Genomic DNA, 19,336 nt, shown 5'->3' with positions numbered 1-19,336 from the left:
TAATATTTCACAAGGATGACATAAGCCCACAGAGTAGTTCCTTCTTTGCCAGGGTTACTACAGTAATGTATGCGTTTTGAGAGCAAATATTATTGTAGCCAATTTTGTTGTTTAATATTGACCTGGACCCAGTAACTCCTCTAACAATAACGTTTTAGAAAAACTATGACCACGTAAAACAAGCTTTGATAAAGCCATAAAGGCTGCTGACTTTGCTAGTGCACGTTTAGGGTAACCACAAGCGTTTGTTGCTGTAGCTTTCCATAACCTGCATTTTCCTGTTTGTTTCATAGCTGTCATAAAGAAAGACAAATTGATATTGCAAGATTACTTCCAGGTACTTTATGGTTACATAATCCACTTAATTTATTCTTAGTGGATGCCACTAAATAAAATCTCATCTAGCTGAAGTGCCAGACAGAGATTAGAGGTAAAGCAAAAGATTACGTTGTTTTCAAGCATTGTGTCTCCTGCTTCAAAATCTGTGATATAGATGAACATACAAAACATTTTGTGTATTGGTGATGAGCAAAAGCTGGCATAATATGACGACGATCCAATGCCAGTCTGGAAGGCAATTGATCCTGGTGAACATAATTTGCCACTGACTCTACCACTAAACATATTATTTAAAGATGTGCTCTTTTTATAATCCCCAATTTTTTTATCTCAGTGCCTTACGTTCATACCTTGATCCTGTGGAACCACACATTGTTTTACATCATTGTACTTTATCATGCAAAAGTGCTGGTAAATGTATATTATATGTATTATAGAGGGGCGGTAGCCACTCTGTAGTTATATTTAGGATTGCCAGAGATGGGAATTCCTCCGGTTTTGACCGTTAATAACTTTACGCCTGTTTGACAAATTTCCATAAAACTTCGGATACCTATAGCTTTTCCTACATTGGTGGATGATGCAGAGTTTTGCGGTCATTGATCAAGGGGATGCAAAGCAAAAAGGAGGGACCCCAAAATGCGTTTTTCTACCAGTGCATTTTCCATAGACTTTCCATAGAATGTGAAGCAGGAGTAACGACCAGTTGGATTTGCATTTAATTTGGCAGGATTATAAACTATGATGTGCAGATTATCCTTTTTGGTAGTACGGGTAAGTAATTTTAAAGTTACAAGGCATTTAGGTCCAGATTCACAAACAATAGGAATGCCGATTTCCTAATTGCGATTATCTATGAATCACGATTATTAAATTGGTTCACCTAATGTATGAAGTGCTTGTGTTCCCAAATCGCGATTCCTAGTAAGTTTCAAATGGACCTTCCTCATTAATATTAATAAAGTAGGTCACAATTTTCAACCCATTAGGAATCGCAGCTATCGCAGGGATGGTGTCCTGATGAGTTCATGTTAACAAGGAGAGACAAAAAAGGGCTTTAAAGGTCTAGCATACGGGCCCTGATACTGGTAACAAAGAAAGGAGCATGCAGTTCCTAAGGAGGCTGACAGTGACTTTGGATTTGGTGCATGTAGCTGGCTACCAAGAGGGAGGATGGGGAATCCTTCCTTTCCGAATTAGGGCCCACACACACCCAGCCCGCTGGGTGTCATGCTTCATCATTGGGCATGCTCCTTGTCGGGTCTACGTTGCAATACCCGACGGGCACCCTCAGTGGGGGCTCTTTGGCGGAGATCTTTTATTCCTTGCCGTATGGTGAGGTGTGTGTAAGTGGCCCTAAAGTGTAGAAGTGTAGTGTTGTGGTTTCTCAAAGACCAAGTAAGTTAAAACAGAGAAATGGGAGGATCAGGGCAACTAATTTAATAATCCTGTCTCCCACCCTGATTGAAAAGAGTGTTGGCAACGGTCTAAAGTGATGTTATAGGCAGTTGCGCTATAGTTCATGCGGTCAACATGTTGCTTACTCTAGTTGTCCTAAGAAGGATCAGGCGGAAATTCTCACAGGATAGTCATGTTGTAAATGACAGTTTTTGTTTTTTTGTTCTTTTATTCTAGATTGGCTACAGCACCCACAGACATCACATGCCACTGGTGCTATCACACTGGTAATATCTGGGTTACTACACCCCATTACACGTCTCTCAGTGTAGATTTCAATTCTCAAACTAGGTCCTGAAGAATTGCTGCCTGATTCTTCGTAGGACAACTAGGGCAAGAAACATGTTATAATTAAAGTAGTGTGGCTAGCAAGTTGACTACACTGTGTACGCGAGGAGGAGAAATTTATTTTGAAGATGCGCAAGCGGGCGTGTCCCCAGACGAGCACCATCGGCGATTAGGAGCACGCCAGCAACCGCATATCCATTTGAAAACAATGTGTTTATTTCAAAATATTAATATAGACACACACACATAAGTCAATGCTTATGACATTAAACAACAACAAAAAATGTATATGCGTGGTAAAGTCCTGCTCTGTAAGATACCTAAAAAAGGCCCACTTAATTAAAGTGCTGTGTGGTAAAGGATGCATTGTAAAGGTGGCATGCCGTTTTTTCTGTATAAGAATCAGTAGAGATCGGCATGCCAAGTTTTCATTACTTCTCTGCCCAATCCTTGAGGCACGTTGGGATGTTTTTCAGAATTTTTCTATCATTTTAAGTTGAGGCATGAGAGCAGATCTGCCAATCACAGAAAACCTTGTTGAAGCAGTATGGCCTTCCTACAGTCATCATATATAGTGATTTTCATTACAGGTAGTGAAAATGATTGATTCTACGAAAGAGTGTAGGAGAAAGCCACTTGCGTGGTTGAGATGGAAGACCTGACATTTGCACTAGACCAATGCTTTTTTTCACCTGAGGGTCTTCAACAAGCAGATAAAACCTAGGGAAGTTAAGGATAGTCTTGCTGGAATTCAGACATTTTCATTTTGATGCGGTCTTTTGATTTGCAAAATACATGTTTCCATATACCAGTTCTTCCAGCACGCCTAAGATTTTATGGTGGAAGACTGACCTTTTCAGTTTACAGTTGTGCCACTCCGGATGTCAGCACTTCGAGTTTCATGAAGGTACAGGCAAAAATGTCTCTCTTCTACACTGGCAAGGACCTCCGGTATTCACTCAACTAGTCGATTTAAAAGTGAAAAATACCTCTGACAAAGGGCTGTTTTTTTGCACGAATTATGAAAATGTCATTGCAATACATGCTGGGATCTTCTCAAAAGGTAACTAATTGTTCACTGAGCATCGCATATCCTCTACAATGCCTAAGGATTATCACCATTGAGTGACTGGTCTTTACTGTAGGCCGAAATTCAAATCCTGATTTGTCTTAAAGGAATTGTACAGGGATTAGAAGCTAGTCAGGTTGCAGTAGGTTCAGGTTAATATGACCATTCAGACTTATGACTACTAATGTTACTGGTAAGTTACTTTTCTTTGTCTGTGCAGAACATGCTAAACCGACTGGAAAAAGTGACTGAGCAAACTTCTAAACAGATTGTTTTCTTGTCTTATATTTGTAAGACTGGTACATTTTTAATCTATCTCTGCTATGCTTCAAGGATTTTGAACCAATTTTCCTTTTTGTTAACTAGGGAAAACGCTGATACAGATTCAGTGGTGAGTATCTAATTATTTATTATCGATATTTATACCAAGACATTGGATTTGTGTTTTTTAAGAATGATGCTTCTTAAATCTAAAGCATTTATTGATGAGAGACTTGAGGCTGTAACTTTTCCGGGCTCTGGTTATGATAATGATCTCAGCATTTGCAATTATGATTTTAGCTCTATACTGAACAGGTCAAGCAATCCCTCTCATTCACAAACAGCTGCTGCTAAGGCAGATTCACACATAATGAAGCAACTCCAGCGCTTTGAGACCCTTGCAGGTGATTTGCTGCTCTTTATAAATCCTGACTGATTGAACTGAGTGTGTTGGACTTATTGCACCTCAGACACCCCGGCTTGTCTCTGGAGACTTTTGTACATGGGAGGCAACGCTCCTACCCCAGATTGTATCTTCTCACTCTCCAGTGCTCTCTTGCTAGCTTTAATGTTGCAAGGAGGTATATAGGTTCTAGCAGTTCCCATAAAAGGCACCCTTGGGCAACGTGCTGAAGACCGAGATCTGAGCTGCTGTAATAAAATACTTCTATGTGGATGCTGGCTTGGTCCCTTAACACCTTAGCTGCGGCGCAAATATCCCTCCCCAGTGCTGCGCTGTCCATTGGAACTAGTGCTGAATGGACGTCCAATGGTCGTGCGCAGCACTGGGGAGGTAGCGCTCGTGACGACCGTTGGCCATCAGCAGCGCTTAAGAGGTTATTGTACTGTTCGAGATGCATTTAATGTGCATCTGAGGAGCAGCATTTACATTTCTAAACAAGCAAGGGTGTTCCAGTCCATTTAATTCCACCTCTCCAGATTGGAGAACGATCTTAGGCAATTAGATGATTGCAATGCTGTAAAAGGACAGGGCAATGTACTCTTTGTAGAATATTTCAAAATAAAACTCTATTGAGAAATATGCCTCAGCCACAGTATATGTGATGGAGAACGACCACACAGGACACTGAAAACGTTATTTGGACCAGCATGGAGATCTAATATTTGGTTAGGTTTGATAAGGATGATTGGAAACCGGCTTATGACTCAGATCTATCAGGGATGCCTTGATGGAGCCAATCTTTATTCATCAAGCGTATATAAAATTAGTACTGATGTCGGCTTACATAAACAAGGCTGCATTAGCCTTCCTGGAAGATGCTTATAGAGGATGTTTAATGCAGTGTCTCTCACTGTCGAAAAATTAAAAGTTTTAAAGAAAATGCGTGGTTGCAGCGGACTGGGCACTGATGCTCTTTTATACATACTGGGGATTTCTGAAGGATACTTCTAACTTCAGATTCCTCGCCCATGGCACCAGACTTGATCTTGAATCTTTTCCAACAATTGTTTCAAGGCACCTGTCAGACTTTAGTGACCTCGCCCCATCTCCTGAAGTGACATAGCCATATACAGGTGCAATTACTGTGCGCAGAAGTTTTTTTTCAATACTTTTTGAAGTGGTTTCAGAGCTCTTCACTTGAACTTTGTCAAATCTTTACCTACATTTGTGACTGGTTTCTAGGGATGTCTACCCCGAAGACTTACGGCTTCAAACTGTGCCACACCTGCAGGAAATAGATGTTAGTTACAGATACATCTGTCTTTGGTATCTTTGGTCTAAGTATGATTTTTAAGTTATGCAACAAATGCTCCCTGATGTACTTGAAGGCCATCAGGGAGGCAGAAGAAAAGTTTTTTATTGCCAAGTCATGGGCTCCAACTCACCTCAAGTTCGAATTTAGGTCCCCTGTCATGATTAAATCTAATATGATGTCCAAGGGAAAAACTCCAAGCAACCACAAGAAGTCAAGATGGGAGTCCTCACTCCCTCTCCTACTCCACGTCACTCGTGCTCCAAGGAAAAATTGTGCAGGCCACAATCTAAAGGCCGAACTCTCTGCCAATTTTTGGACTCCAGTGTCATTCCACAGCTGGAGTCCGTTTGCCTCGAATGTCCTGGGCCACCCTTCACTCCACAGCTGCAGCTTTTCTAGATGCTTATAGTTCCTCCTGGAGCTCATTTGAGCCCCATTGATCTGCGAGAGTCTCTTTTTAAAATCCTTCTGGCATATCCTACTCTGGCACCAATTGACCCTATTAGGCCACGCTGGTTCTGGTCTAAGCGGCTTTGCCCATGGCTCCAGAAGGGCCGGTTACGGTTCCAACACTGATACCTTGTCTTTAACTGAGTTTGGCTAGATCACGGCCAGTGTCTTAGTATGAGAGTTCTAAGGCACAGCCAGTGTTGTCTGAGGACTCTTTGACAGTGTCTTTGCCTCTGCGCAAGTATCTTTAATGCCTTGAGACCTTTTTTCAGCTCGATTCCTGATCCTGTACAAGGCTTGCAGAATGTTCCATATCGCTGGGATGATGAATTTGTTGCCCCCTCTCGACACTGTTGATGAATTGTATTTAGATCTCAAAAATGCTGGTGGTCTGGACACTTAACCAGAGATAGAATTTGACTCTCCATTTGTACCCCCACTAAGGAAAGTGCCTCCTTTCCTGTTGGAGTACCCAGGGCATCAGAGGAGTTTAAACTGCAATTGTCAATAGTGAACACCAAGGCCTGTCTTCTTACTGAAATTTTGTGACTTGGCTCTTAACGTTCATAGGCCTTGCTGCCTTTCAATAAGGCCCTCCCAGGGCCTCATTGAAAGGCCTTGCTCGAAGCTTGCTCAGTGCCACTGGTAAGTCGTCCATTCACTAGGTGCCATCAGCCTGATTTCTATGGGCGATTCTTTTCAGTGATAATAGAAGTTCAGGGTATACTGCTAGGGCCTAGTATAAAGAGGCAGCTATGTCTGCCCATGTGAGAGTCCCTGAGAAATGGACACACTCCATTATCTTGGTGCCCAAAAAAAGCAGGGTGGGCTCAGACAGATTTTGGACTCTTTTTCTGAGCACCTTCCTTCGGAGGAACAAATTGAAGCTGCTGACTCTGGCCAAGATCCTCTCTGCCGTAGACCCTGCATATTGAATAGAGTCATTAGACCTGGAGGGAATGTGCTTTCATGTACTCTTCCTGCATTCCAAAAGGTGGGTCCTCGCTTTGTGGTAGAGAAGGACCACTTTCAGTTTAATGTTCTGCCTTTCAGCCTCAACTCCCCAGGGATTTTATGAAGGTGATGGTGGTGGTCCTGGCCCTTCTTTGTGGGGAAGAGGTGCAGTTATTCCCATTCCTCAACTGGCTGTTACAGGAGAGTTTGTCACCTTTAGTCCCAGACCCCCTGCTGATGACCATCTCTCATCTCTCTTCCCTATCAAAATTACACCCATTGCCAGTGCAGAGGATTCTCTTTATATGGCCTTTTAGGACACTGGTTTTTAAGTCCTTTTCACCTCTCACCAATTGCAAAACATTCAGGCTGATGATCACGATGGTGCAGATTAGGCTCTTTGTTCCGGAGTGGACACTTCTGAGGTTTCTCTCTCTCTACTTCTGTCCTCTGTAACTCTTTCTTCCTTTCTTTGTCCCTCTCTCTATTCCTCCACCTTTTCTCTTTCCCTCGCCCTCCCGGTTGATGTTCTACTTGATGCCTCTGCTCTTCTTTCTGTAGCCACCTCTCACTGTGCCCTCTGCAGTTCTTGAAATGGATGAATCGACATTTACTAGGTAGTGAATAGATAATAAAGGGGAAGCAAAGTGCAGGTGATAAGGATAAGAGGAGGGATACAGGGCAGAAGGCACAATACATTGGAGAATAATGAACAAACCAAAGAAGGTGGGTAGATATAGGACAGAAAGTGAAATAGGAGTGCATAGACAAAGGAGAGAACGGAGAGATTCTGAGAAAAGCAAAATGAAAGGAAGGAGATATATAGGCAGTAAGGAAAAAATAACGTGGAGCGATACAAGGGAGAATGGAATATTACACAGGAGAGATGGAAAGGGAAGAAAAGGAATTGTGTACAGATGCAGGGACACTGGTAAGAGAGAAGAAAAAGTATAGGAAAAAAGTGAAAGGTAACTAGAAATGGATGTCTACAGAGATTCAGGAGGAAATGGAAAAATGTGTGAGAGTGTAGAGAAGGGGAGAAAGTGGATAATAAAAATGACTGATGCAGTACAAAAAAGCGATGTGAGTTAAATGCAGTGTATAACTGGAACACCAGTGGAGAATAGAGTGAGGGGAAGTAGAGAGATACAGGTTAGAGTTTGGGAGAGTGAACTGTGGAATGTGGTTAGATGGCGAGGAAACAAGAGGAGGGGAGCATGGAGATAGTACAGTAAGGATGTAGGCATGAGAAGAGTGGGGAAGTAACTATATATGGGGAAGAGGAGGGAGTGAAAGACAAGACAGGAGAAACAGGAGAGAAGGGAGAGCTGTGGCGTAGCTATCAATGGAACACTAAATCGTATTTACTGCTCTCTTTTGCTACCCAAACAGCAATTATGGAAGCACTTTACTCGTTTGTACTGGGGCGAGTTGCACTCTTGCTACACACGCTACTGTAAATGTCTTGCTGCTCAAATAAAGATGTTGGTTTCCCTGAGGCTAGTATACCTAATCTTAAAATCACAATTTACAGACTGTCCTCGTTAAGCTCTGTGACCGAATGGTAGCCACGCTGTATAACTGTAAAACTTTATTTAGTCTTGCTACACAACTTCGGTGGGGGAGGTTTCTGTCCCTGACTTTGAGCTATATTATTATGCAACTTTGACACACTAAGCGGCCTACATGGATCAGCAAGATTCTGGAAAAATACATCAATAAACAACTAATTACCTTTCTGGAAGACCACCAACTACTGGACCCGACCCAGACGGGCTTCAGACCCAAGCATGGGACCGAGACCGCCCTCCTCATGGTCACTGAGGAAGCGAGAAAGATCTTGGATCAAGGAGGATCAGTGGCAGTGATCCTCCTTGATCTTAGTGCGGCCTTTGATACGGTCAGCCATGACACTCTGCTATATCGCATGTCCCAGGTTGGGATTGAAGACAAAGCCTTGTCTTGGTTCCAATCCTTCCTTCAAGACAGATCCTTCTGTGTGTTTGAAGACGAGTCTGTCTCTGCAAGCAGACCTTTGAAATGTGGAGTCCCTCAGGGATCATCCCTAAGCCCTGCACTTTTTAACCTGTACATGAGGCCACTGGCTGACTTCGTCCGCCCGTATGGGATTAAGATCATTTCCTACGCGGACGACACGCAGCTGGTGGTCTCCATGACTCAGGAAGCCACTCCATCGGCTCCAGGCGGGCTTAGAGAGTGCCTTGAGGAAGTGAAGACCTGGATGTCCCTTTCTTCGTTAAAACTGAATGGGGACAAATCTGAGCTGATGCTCCTGGGCTCCCCAGACCCCAGTATCCCTCCCTCTTTGTGGCCACCCAGTCTGGGCCCCCCACCCACTCCCAAAAACAGCATCAAAAGCCTTGGAGTGTGGCTGGACAGATCCCTGTCCTTTAATATACAGTCCACAAAACTTTCAGACACTTGCTTTGGCATCATGAAGATGCTGAAAAGAATCCTCCCCCTCCTTTCCCGGGATGCCAAACAAACTGCCGTACAAGGCTTAATTCAATCACGACTCGACTTCAACAATATACTTTATCTTGGCGCCCCCGAATCTACCCTCAGAAGGCTCCAGATAGTCCAAAACTGCGCAGCGCGCATTCTACTAGACCTCCCTCGCAGACAGTCAGTGAGAGCAGGCTTGATTACCCTCCACTGGCTACCGGTGCGACAGAGGGTCCTGTTTAAAGCCATGTGCACTGCGCACCAGGCCTTCTGGAACACTGGCCCCAAAATTACTCAAGATTTAATTACCCATTATGAGCCCAACAGAAGCCTCCGCTCCAGTCAAACATTTCTCGCAAAAACCCCCAAAATAAAAAGATCCAGATCCGGAGGCAGGACCTTCTCATACAACGGTGCCAGGGCCTGGAACGCCCTCCCACTGCACCTCAGAGCTAATCCCAACCTCTCAACCTTCCGTAGACAACTAAAGACCTATTTATTTCATCCAGTCTAGTTAATTTCACCCCTAAATTCTTTTTCGGGCCTGCTGTAGGTATTCGGTTCTCCCAGCGCTTGGACGCCTCCGGGCAGCAATTCGCGCTATACAAATGTACATCCTATCCTATCCTATCCTATCCTATCCCTACTGTAGTCAACCAAATCGATATTTGCTACTCCTTGTAGAGGATGGGGTCACCTTTCCAGACCCACTGAATACAGTGGGTGTTAACGGGAATACACGTACTGATTGGACATAGCGCCACCTGGTTGCTTCACAGGTCCCAAATGATTGTACACTTCTGTAGTTCTTCTAATTGACAACCCATTAATGATGTAAACATATGAGCCCAGAACACATTCTCAGTTCAGTAGGTTGGGTCTTCGACATTTTCCCATAAAATCACTACATCACTTTCTCACAATGCACAATTCAAATCCAAGGAAGGGGCAGACACACTGGATATATACTTATATTTGTACCCGTAAAGTGCAGTTAAGGATGTTATACACGGATGGTATAAGATATTTATCCCGACTCGGACGCCACCAGCAGTCATTGCCATCCCCCAGAGCGAGGGAGTTTTCATACATCTTATGTATTTTTCAAAATACATTTTTATTGATTTTCACTTTAGACATATCATGCCTAAGTTACAGAGCATTTTTAGATACTTAGGTGGTGTCTATTTGCTCTATATTCCCATGACAAATAACTTAGAGTTTGGATTGATTGTGGTCTGTATAATGCCTCTTAGACATGCCCTTACTCCCTGCCAGAAGGGCTTTTCCAGGATAGACCTATTGTGTATCGAAAAGTGCCTATTTGACTGTATTTACAACAGCGTTCATCTGTATTGACTCTTCCAAATCTTACATTTTGAACCCATGTATAATAGTTCATGTGCAGTGTATTTAACTGTACCAACCTTAACCATGCTCTTCTGGCCAACTCTTTGAGTCCCTGTAGCGCTATTGTCCCACTTACTCCAATTCTCCCAAACCTGTAGACCACTTCTTTCTTAGTTTGAGTGTGTTGAGTGCGTTGTTGATCATCTTCCTAAATGTCATTGAAATTGCAGTTTTTGGTTAGGGTGTCAGTGAGGGTGGTTCTTTCTTCTAGTGGGGAGCTATCTTAAACCAGTGCAGTTACCCTCTTCCCCTCTCAATATGCACTGTCCTTAAGTGACTAAGCTGCAAATATGTCAAAATTTCCGTATTTACCAATTCACAGTCCATCTTAAATGTTGTAAAGGTCTTTATTTGTGTTTGATCCCAGACATCCTCTAAATTGTTTATGCATATTAGGTTCCATTTTTAAAATTTGTAAAATGTCACAGTTCCACAGGAGGTGCAGCTTTACTCAGGACTCCAGCTCTTACCAAGTATTTAGTTATTGCCTTCAAGGTCCGTACCTCTGACCATGTGCCTTCTGCGAATCTTTCCAACCTCCCACTCCAGTACATTGCAGTGGGGTAGGTTTGAAGTCCCCAACTCATGCCGATGTATTCTAAGTAAAGGTTCTTCTTGGGAGGAAAAGGCCCACCCATTAACCACTGCCAACTGTGCGGCCCAGTAATACGCCCATACTGTATGGAGGGCGATTTCTATCCCGTATGTGCCTCTAGTCAATTTTCCGTTATTATTGGTAGTCCCACAGAAGCAATATAACTGTGGTTAATAGTCTAAAAAAACTTCTCTGGTACCAGATAGGCCGTATTTTGGAGTAGGTATCAAATCTTTGGTGAGGTGCTCATTTTGATTTGGGCTATGCTCCCCAAAAGCAACAGTGGTAGTTTTCTCTAGTGCAGGGGTCTCCAAACCGGTCCTGGAGGGCCGGATCCATGCCAGATTTTTGGGATATCCCCATTGAGATACATGTAGTAATTTTAAAAATCTGGCATGGATCCGGCCCTCCAGGACCGGTTTGGAGACCCCTGCTCTAGTGTTTTCCCTCAATTTATTGAGAAATGCAATTAAGGTTATAATTAATGAATTAGTTGGATACTTGGGTTATTTACATTGCCAGTTATTTTAAACCTTTTCTGATATATTTTCACTAGAAATTGGGAAAGTTTGGTCGTAGCCGAGTTGGGATATCACTGATTTCCCCCAATCGATACACAATCCCGAATACTTTCCAAAGACACCAAAAATGTATAATAATCTATGTTTGTTTATGAATATGCTACAAAAAGAAACTACATGGCATAAAGCCTGATTGAGCTGGGGACACTAATGCCATAATTACCTCCTCCAGGTGTGAGGCTTTAGCAAGTAGTTTTAGGTCTACATTCAAGGGCGATATTGCTGTGTAGGATGAGTACTCCGCTTAGGGTTCCTTAGTTTATGAATGGGAAAGATTCTACCTGCAAGCTGTCCCTCGTTAGTCGTTCAATGACTTGGTAAAAACATTCCTCTGGCATTCCTCTAGACCACGAATTGCCCTAGCCAAATGGCTACGTATGGCGGAGGCCTAGGTGTGCCCAGCCTCTACCTATGTTACCTAGCAACCCAGACCCTAGTCCTTAATGAATGGTTTGATGGAGGCTGGTCGGAGCTGGCGTACATAGTTGATTGAGCGCGATCGGCTTTGAAGCCATGCCCAGGATGCTCTACGGCACCCCTGTTCACTCCTTGAGATAGCTCGGGTGGCCCTACTTAGATGGCTTGTAGGTCTTAGACATAAGGGCTGGAATTCCAAACTTACAATGCAGGTCCCTTTATGACGAGGGAACCGCTGCATGAAACAACTGGTCTGGAGGGCTTTACTCATTGGGAATCGATAGGAATGTGCCTACTAGGGAACATGTGGTCGAGTGGCAATATACACTCCTTTTTAAGAGCTGCAATCAGATTATGCTTTATTGTCCACAGTTTCATAAATATCTTCAACTGCGAAAGGTAGTGAAAGTGCACATTTCTCCAGACATGGAAATCCCCGAACATAGTCCTTTCGAGGTTAAACTCTTGATGGGCGTGCTGGTAAATGGGGGATCTCCCAAATCTACCGCTCTGTAATCATTAACACTCATGTGTGTCATATAAAATTTAATGATTCCTCCTCAAATTTGCAGGCTTTACTATTTTATAGAGCATAGACATTGTTACTTGCCATTGGTCTTCCGTAGCGAACTCTGGCAAGCAGTGATCTCAGGTAACTTGAAAGGGCCATCCTCTATTTCTAACATCAGCCAGTACCACAATGCTATTTCTTTCTTGAATACACAGTCAGAAAAAAGCTTCTCCTCCAACTCGTTATAGGATCCAATTTGATCACCCGTTACCGCCGACCAGCTTTGGATCTGTAAATATTTAAATCTGGCGTAACTGTGACCCCATTTCCCCTCACAATGGCCCCAGGAGATTAATTTTCCATCCGGGAATAACTGCTTCCATCTTTGAAGACCCCTCTCCTTTAATGGTCGGGCCAACAAGTCCCTGGACCATAGTGGAGATCCCGGCGCATCCCAAATCGAACCCATTTGGCTATAATAATGAATTTTTAAAGTCCTCCTGATTCTGAACCAAGTCTCTGCCAAGTCTCTTAAAACCTTTAACCTAACCATTTTGAAAAATTTCGGATCAGCGAATTTGTACATAAAACTATTTTCATTGTAGTCTTGCTTCCTCAACATTGCTCCAAACATTTTCCCAATTACCATATTAGTTATGTTATGTTATGTTAGTATGAATTTGTAGAGCGCACGTTCACCCCAGTGTTTCTTGGCGCTGTGTGCCGCTGGGGAAGCCGTCCTGACTTTCCCTGTGGGATGGTCCCTATTGGGCATCCCCAAGGTGAAGCCAGGCATCCCCGGCAGCGAGGGGGCCGTTGTGGAGATTAAGCAAGCTATTGCCCAGAGTTGCAGCGTGGGACCCATGGTTAGAGAGGCACTGAGGCGAGATTTATCAAGCCCGCTGACATTGGTTCCGTACCCTGCCGCGTCGGGAATTGAACTCTGGTCCCAGGCCGACCTCTGCTTCTGGGTCTGCCGCCTATAACCGGTGAGCCACACTTCTCCGCAATATTAGTCAGATTGTCCAGCAACATTCCACAGTTTTTCAACAAAAAAGCCCATGAGTAAAGTTGCAGGTACGACACCGCTAAACCACCTTTAGCGAGTCTTCTCCTAAGCTTCTTCCAGGAGAGGTGCGGCCCTTTTGATGCCCACAAAAAAGTACTCATCTCACTCTGCAAACTTGCAAACCAGTCCTTCTTAAACATCAAAGGGACTGTTTCAAATAAAAATGTTAACTTTGGCAAAATCATCAGTTTCACCAAATTTGTCCGACCAAACAGTGTGAGTGGTAAATGCGACCACCCTCGTAAACTTGCACTTATCTCCTTTTTAAGCCTAGCAAAGTTGACCTTGGTAAGATCTGTTATATTCTGCGTTATTCTTACTCCAAGATACCTCATCTCATTTTTGCATAAAGTTCCCTCAGTATTTATAGTCCAGGCCATAACTTCTGTTTTTTCTTTATTAATATCATAGCCTGAGACAGCCCCAAACTCTTTAGTTAAATCTAGGAGACATCTCATCGATTTCTGTAAATTAGGGGTATAGATGATTGTCATCTGCATACAATCCCATCTTACTAGACCAACCTTCAAACTCGAAAGACACAATATTCTCAGCAGACCTTATCTTACGGGCCAGAGGCTCTGTGTATATGCCAAATAAAAGTGGTGACAGCGGGCACCCTTGTCTGGTGCCCCGAATTATAGACACTGGCTGGGTCACCATCCCATTCACTAACACTCTTGCTGTGGGGGCCTGATATATAGCTGACAGAGATTTACAAAAATGTAATCCCAAATTAAGATGTTTTACTAAAGTGTGCAGATAGACCCAATAAACTCGTTCAAACTCCTTGGCGGCATCTAAAGCGATAACCGCCAAGGGAAGATCATAAGCAGAGGCCATATCTATAGCACCAATAAGGGAAAAAGTCCGCTCTTACAAGTGTCTACCCCTAATAAAACCCTTTTGGTCCTCATGAACTAACTGTGAAATGACACCGTTCAGCCTCCCTGCAATAATGTTGGCAAAGAACTTGTAATCAGTAGTGAAATGGGCCTATATGATTCAACACTCTTTGGTGATTTCCCTGACCTCGGTATTAACATTATATTTGCCTCATTCCACCCATCTCTGCACAGCCTGATCTTCAACCACCATATCTTCCTTATAGACCTTCCCAAAATATGCATAGCAAGCTGCAGCTATTCCTTTATTATCTGTGATCATCAGACCTGTCTCCTCATTCTTTACTTCTTTAATCAGATTTCGAATGTGGTCACTTTTTGTCTTCCAAGCTAACAGCTTGCTGCAGCCCTCACCATACTCAAAATTAGCAAGCTGGCTGGAATCCCACTACTCCTTAACTCGCTCTCTCAGAACTCCAGCTAGATCTGCCTTTAACTCGATGAGATCTTGAAGGACCTTTTCATTAGGCCCCCTACTACCCAAGTTTACCAAGCCCGCCTCCAATTTACAAATTTTCTTCTCCAGGTCTGTAACCTTACCGTAATGAAGTCGCCTTTTCCTAGCTGCCAAAGCTCCCAGTCTCCTTATACCCATCCCACACAATCTCTATCCTGGCTGTTCCCTGATTCTTTAAAAAAAATACCTTTGTCTCCTCCTTCAAAACCTTTACTGCTTCCTGATCAGAGAGAATCAAGCGATCTAACCTCCACATTGAGCCCGAGGTGCTATCCCCTATTGTCAACCAGAGAGATATGGCTGAATGGTCAGAGAGGTGTACTCCTACGTGGCCCACCTGAACAACTGAACCAACCATCCTTCGATCCATCAAAAAATAGTCAATCCGGGAATTATGATTATATTTTTTATTATAAAACGTAAGTCCTTACTGTTGTCCAAACCTACATTTCCGAATGTCACATAAACCCAGCTGGGACATCATCAATCTAACTCTCTTTGACACTTTAGGTTTCACTGCTGCTCTACTCCTTTCAGATCAGTCTAATTTGTGATCCAAAACTGTATTAAAATCACCTGCCATGATGATCTGTCCCGAAAAATTCAATAGTTCCCTAGCCAAATCATCTAAAGGACCTATGTCGTCTTGGTTTGGACCATAGTAGCCCACCACAATAAGCACTTGCCCATAAACCTTTAACTTGGCTATCAACAACCTCCCTCCCATACTGGCCGATTTCCCTTCCACCAAGAAATGTAAACCTTGTTTAATTAGAACTGCGACTCCTTTAGTCACAGCTGTCTGGGGAGTGTAAACTGCATGAGCCAACCACCGCTGAGACGAGAAGAACTTCTTACCCCGGTCAGATGGGTCTCCTGTAATATCATTATTTGAGCCCAAAGAATCCCTCAGATATCTCAAAATCAGATCCCTTCTTCTTTTCACACGCATTCCAATTACATTCCATGATAGAATTCTCAACTCCTTAGAACCACCCCCACTCATCCCAAACATAAGCAAACAATCTCTCGCACGCTCTCTTCCATTAACAGCAAAAATGCTTCTGAGGATTTTTCAGTATTTTCCCTTTCCCCTCCCCCACCCCAAAAACGACCTAGAACCCACCCCCTCTCCCCGTAAAACCCATTCCAATTACCCATGTCTACTCAGCCCTATGGGTGCCCCTTGACGGGCGGTGCAAATAGAAAACATTACAACTTAACTAAAAACTGTGACGTGCTCGTATGAAGTCCTGGCGTCACAACGCTGTGCATCTGGTGTGAGGCGGAAACTCGCCTCATCCCTCAGTATAGTCCTTTAAGGGACAACATGGCGGCCGGCTAGGTGCGGGCTGCGGGTGTCATCCAAAGGCGGGTGGTGTTTATGTGGTTTTGTCGTACCGTGAGGGGTACGACAAGAGGCAGGAGAAGTTGGAGGGTGTGCGGTAACTCGTACCCTTCACAATTTGTTGAGTTGTTTCAAGGGTGAGCAGAGCGTGGGCTGTGTATGGCGGATTCAGCTGCGGAAGGTGCACTTAGTTCGGCGAGACGGGAGGAGGCTGCAGAGGTGGAGTCTGCAGGGCAAGCGGAGCTCAGCTGGGTGAGAGCCGCTGCAGAGGTCGGCAAGGGTCACGGAGCCGCAGCTCGGATTCTTTTTCATGGGGGAGGATGGGGGAGAGGTAGGCAGACAGAAGGAGCGATAATACTACGGAGGAGCAGCTCTCTCCATTAAAGGCACCAAAGGTAGTCTTGCTTCACACTTGTGCCCAGCAGCAGTCCCAGGAGATTCATGCCTCCAGGCTAAATAGAGGCTTCAGGGGGCCCAAGGTAGTGAATGTGTGCAGTAAAGCGTGTTTGGAGCATTTTGTCGGGGTCAGCAACCCAGGGGCTGAAGTTGAGTTAGGGGGAGGCTCGAGCGGTATTTCCAGGTACGCGCTAAGGAGTGCGGGGAGGGGGGCGCAGAAGCTCCTACTTAATCAGGTGGGCTCTCCTGTTTCCAATAACAAAGAGGTCCTAGAGATTAAGGCCAAGGGTAGGCTTACTGTCAAGAACAATAAAAGTTGTAAGAAAGTGGGAAGGGGGCTCACTAGAGCGCAAGATGAAGGTGACTCCATCACTTAGGTCATTTTGCAAGGTATTGCCAAAGACTTTGGTATTGAAGGGGAAATCTCCGACAAAGTTAACTGGGCCAGCGATATCCCCAAAGCTAGACCGGATTATTTAAGTAGGCAGAGTAGTTTGGCCGGTGCTGGGGACTGTTTGGGAGAGGTGTCTGACATAGATTTGGTTGATTGGGCCAAGCATTTGAGTCCCAATAGTTTCCAGGTCCTGTCTTTAGACATGGGCGATGGTGATGATGTACCACAGGTTCGGGATGAGGTGAATTTATAAGTATTTTGCGACAGGGTTTGGCCCCCAAAGTAAGTGGTTCTGGGGCTATTACTGCCCCACTATGCAGTGCGAACATATCAGGCACAGAGGGAAAGCAGTCTGAGCAGCAGAGGGAGGCAGATCGGAACAGGAGAGCAGTGATCTCTCTGTTATCGCCTTGCTTAAAAATTTAAATCTGGAAATGCAAAAGAGATATGAGGTATCTGAGTCGAATCAGGAAAGCATCAGGGCAGCTTGTGGCTTGCTAGAGAAAAAGCTAGATGATTTGAGTAGTCGTACAATGGCATTAGAGGTTGAGGTCAAGGATCTTGGAGAGGAGGTGATGGTAAACCAGAAAGAGCTAGAATTAATCAAGATTAAGGATAGGGAGCATGAGGAAAGGGTGAAAAGATTGAAGAAGATGCAGAGAAGAAATAACCTGAAAATGTGAAAACTTCCGGAGAGTAAAGCAGGAAAGAATATTAGAAAATATGTACTGCAGTTGCTGAAGTGTGAGTTGCAGCTGGAGGAGACCGGAGGAGGAGATCTCCAGGGATATTCAGAGAATGCATCGTGATCCCTTCAGGTTGAACCCAAATCGTGCCAAACCCAGGAGAATATTGATTAATTTTCTGACGCATACTCTGAAGGAAAAGATTCTAGCAAGCGCTCTTTTAGAAGAAAACAATTGAAGTAGACCGTAACTGCCAATAGACAATGGGAGCTTGGTAAAAGGATTGAGCCGTTGAGGAAATTGGGGGCTTCGGTCCAACTGATGTTTCCAGCGCTTTTAAAGGTTATGTGGAATAACACGATGCACTCCTTTCGTTTTGTTGATGAGGTTGATAAGTTTTTGGTGCAGTGTCAACCTGGTGATATTTGAGGCAGGAAGTTCTATCGTGTCCTATTGTGTTTGCACATATATTGCTTATTGTGGGTATTATTTGTCATAAAAGACATGTGGAAAAAATGTCCATCCTTATAAAAGTGTTTTTGGAGCTTGTAAAATGTATGATTAAACTAAATGTTTTGCTTTCTTTTTCTTTTAGAGCATACCCCCAGTTGACGAGGAAGGGTACAGTATTAAACCAGAAGAAAATGAGAATCAAAAATATATCCTTTGTGTCTGTTGACTTACCGTTTTGAAATTATTATTTTTTTTGTGTTGAGAAGACAGTATGAACACACTGGTCCTCATATTGAAAGGCCCAGAATAAATCCATTGTTTACCCACGCTGTTATTACTAATCCCATTTCTGAGTTGGAAAATATGGGGAAATTTTAAGATTTTGGGGGAATAACATGCAAGAATCAGGGTGTCCGTGCTGATTCCCTTTTTGTTTTCCCCTGGTAGTTTACATGGAGATTTTGGAAGCCTTAGCCCCCAGCGTAAAAACATTGTGATTCATCATTCTGATGGGCCCACCAATTTCTGTTACTGGGCCCTTTGACATTGTTGATCCACTCCTAATGATGCCCAATGTGTTTGACACATGATTTTACTAACTGGGCATGGCGCTTCACCGGGGCGGGGAGGGAGGTTCGGGAGGAGGATGGATTATGAAAATGTGAAACAAAGCACAACATGAGGGAGGAGCATGAAGCAAAAGAAAAGGGGATATATTTGAATCGGCCAATGCAGTGAAAAAGCATGAAAGACAGGGATAGAAAAAAGAGGTTCCTTTAAATTGGTGATGGAGTTAGAGAAACACAGTGGACATAAATGTGACCTAACTTAACAGATCAGGATACAGACCTATTAGGAAGACCACCCAGAGTGGCGTTATTTCATGAATGGGGAACCTAGTAATGAGCCCAGGTTGGATATTTGATCAGCTCTAAAACACCATAGTTTTTTTTCCTATGTTTTCCATCTGTGACGCCTACTATTTCACAGTGCAGTGGCTTAAAGTCTGCAAAGACCCATTACTGCAAGTTTCTTGGCGTAGGTGTAATGAATTTGAATATCCTCTCTCTGCTCTTTCCTAAATTGAAGATGGTTGGGGTGAATCTAATGG

The 19,336-nt window shown here is 43.8% G+C and overlaps 1 protein-coding gene across 2 annotated transcripts in view; it reads left to right on the top strand.

Moving 5' to 3' along the window:
- Nucleotides 1-19,336, top strand: part of FCHO2 (FCH and mu domain containing endocytic adaptor 2) — a 1,161,485-nt gene that overhangs the window by 597,661 nt on the left and 544,488 nt on the right. For both annotated transcript variants that reach the window (XM_086960798.1, XM_086960797.1), the window contains exons 11-12: nt 3,521-3,545; nt 18,368-18,431. In XM_086960798.1, the coding sequence (XP_086816924.1) occupies nt 3,521-3,545; nt 18,368-18,431 (89 nt within the window). The remainder of the gene's footprint in view (nt 1-3,520; nt 3,546-18,367; nt 18,432-19,336) is intronic.

Source organism: Lissotriton vulgaris, chromosome 3_1, assembly GCF_964263255.1.
Source record: "Lissotriton vulgaris chromosome 3_1, aLisVul1.2, whole genome shotgun sequence".
In the NCBI taxonomy this organism is placed as follows: Eukaryota; Metazoa; Chordata; class Amphibia; order Caudata; family Salamandridae; genus Lissotriton; species Lissotriton vulgaris.
Note: the sequence above shows the minus strand (reverse complement) of the source record. Positions and strands in the feature narration are given on the sequence as shown.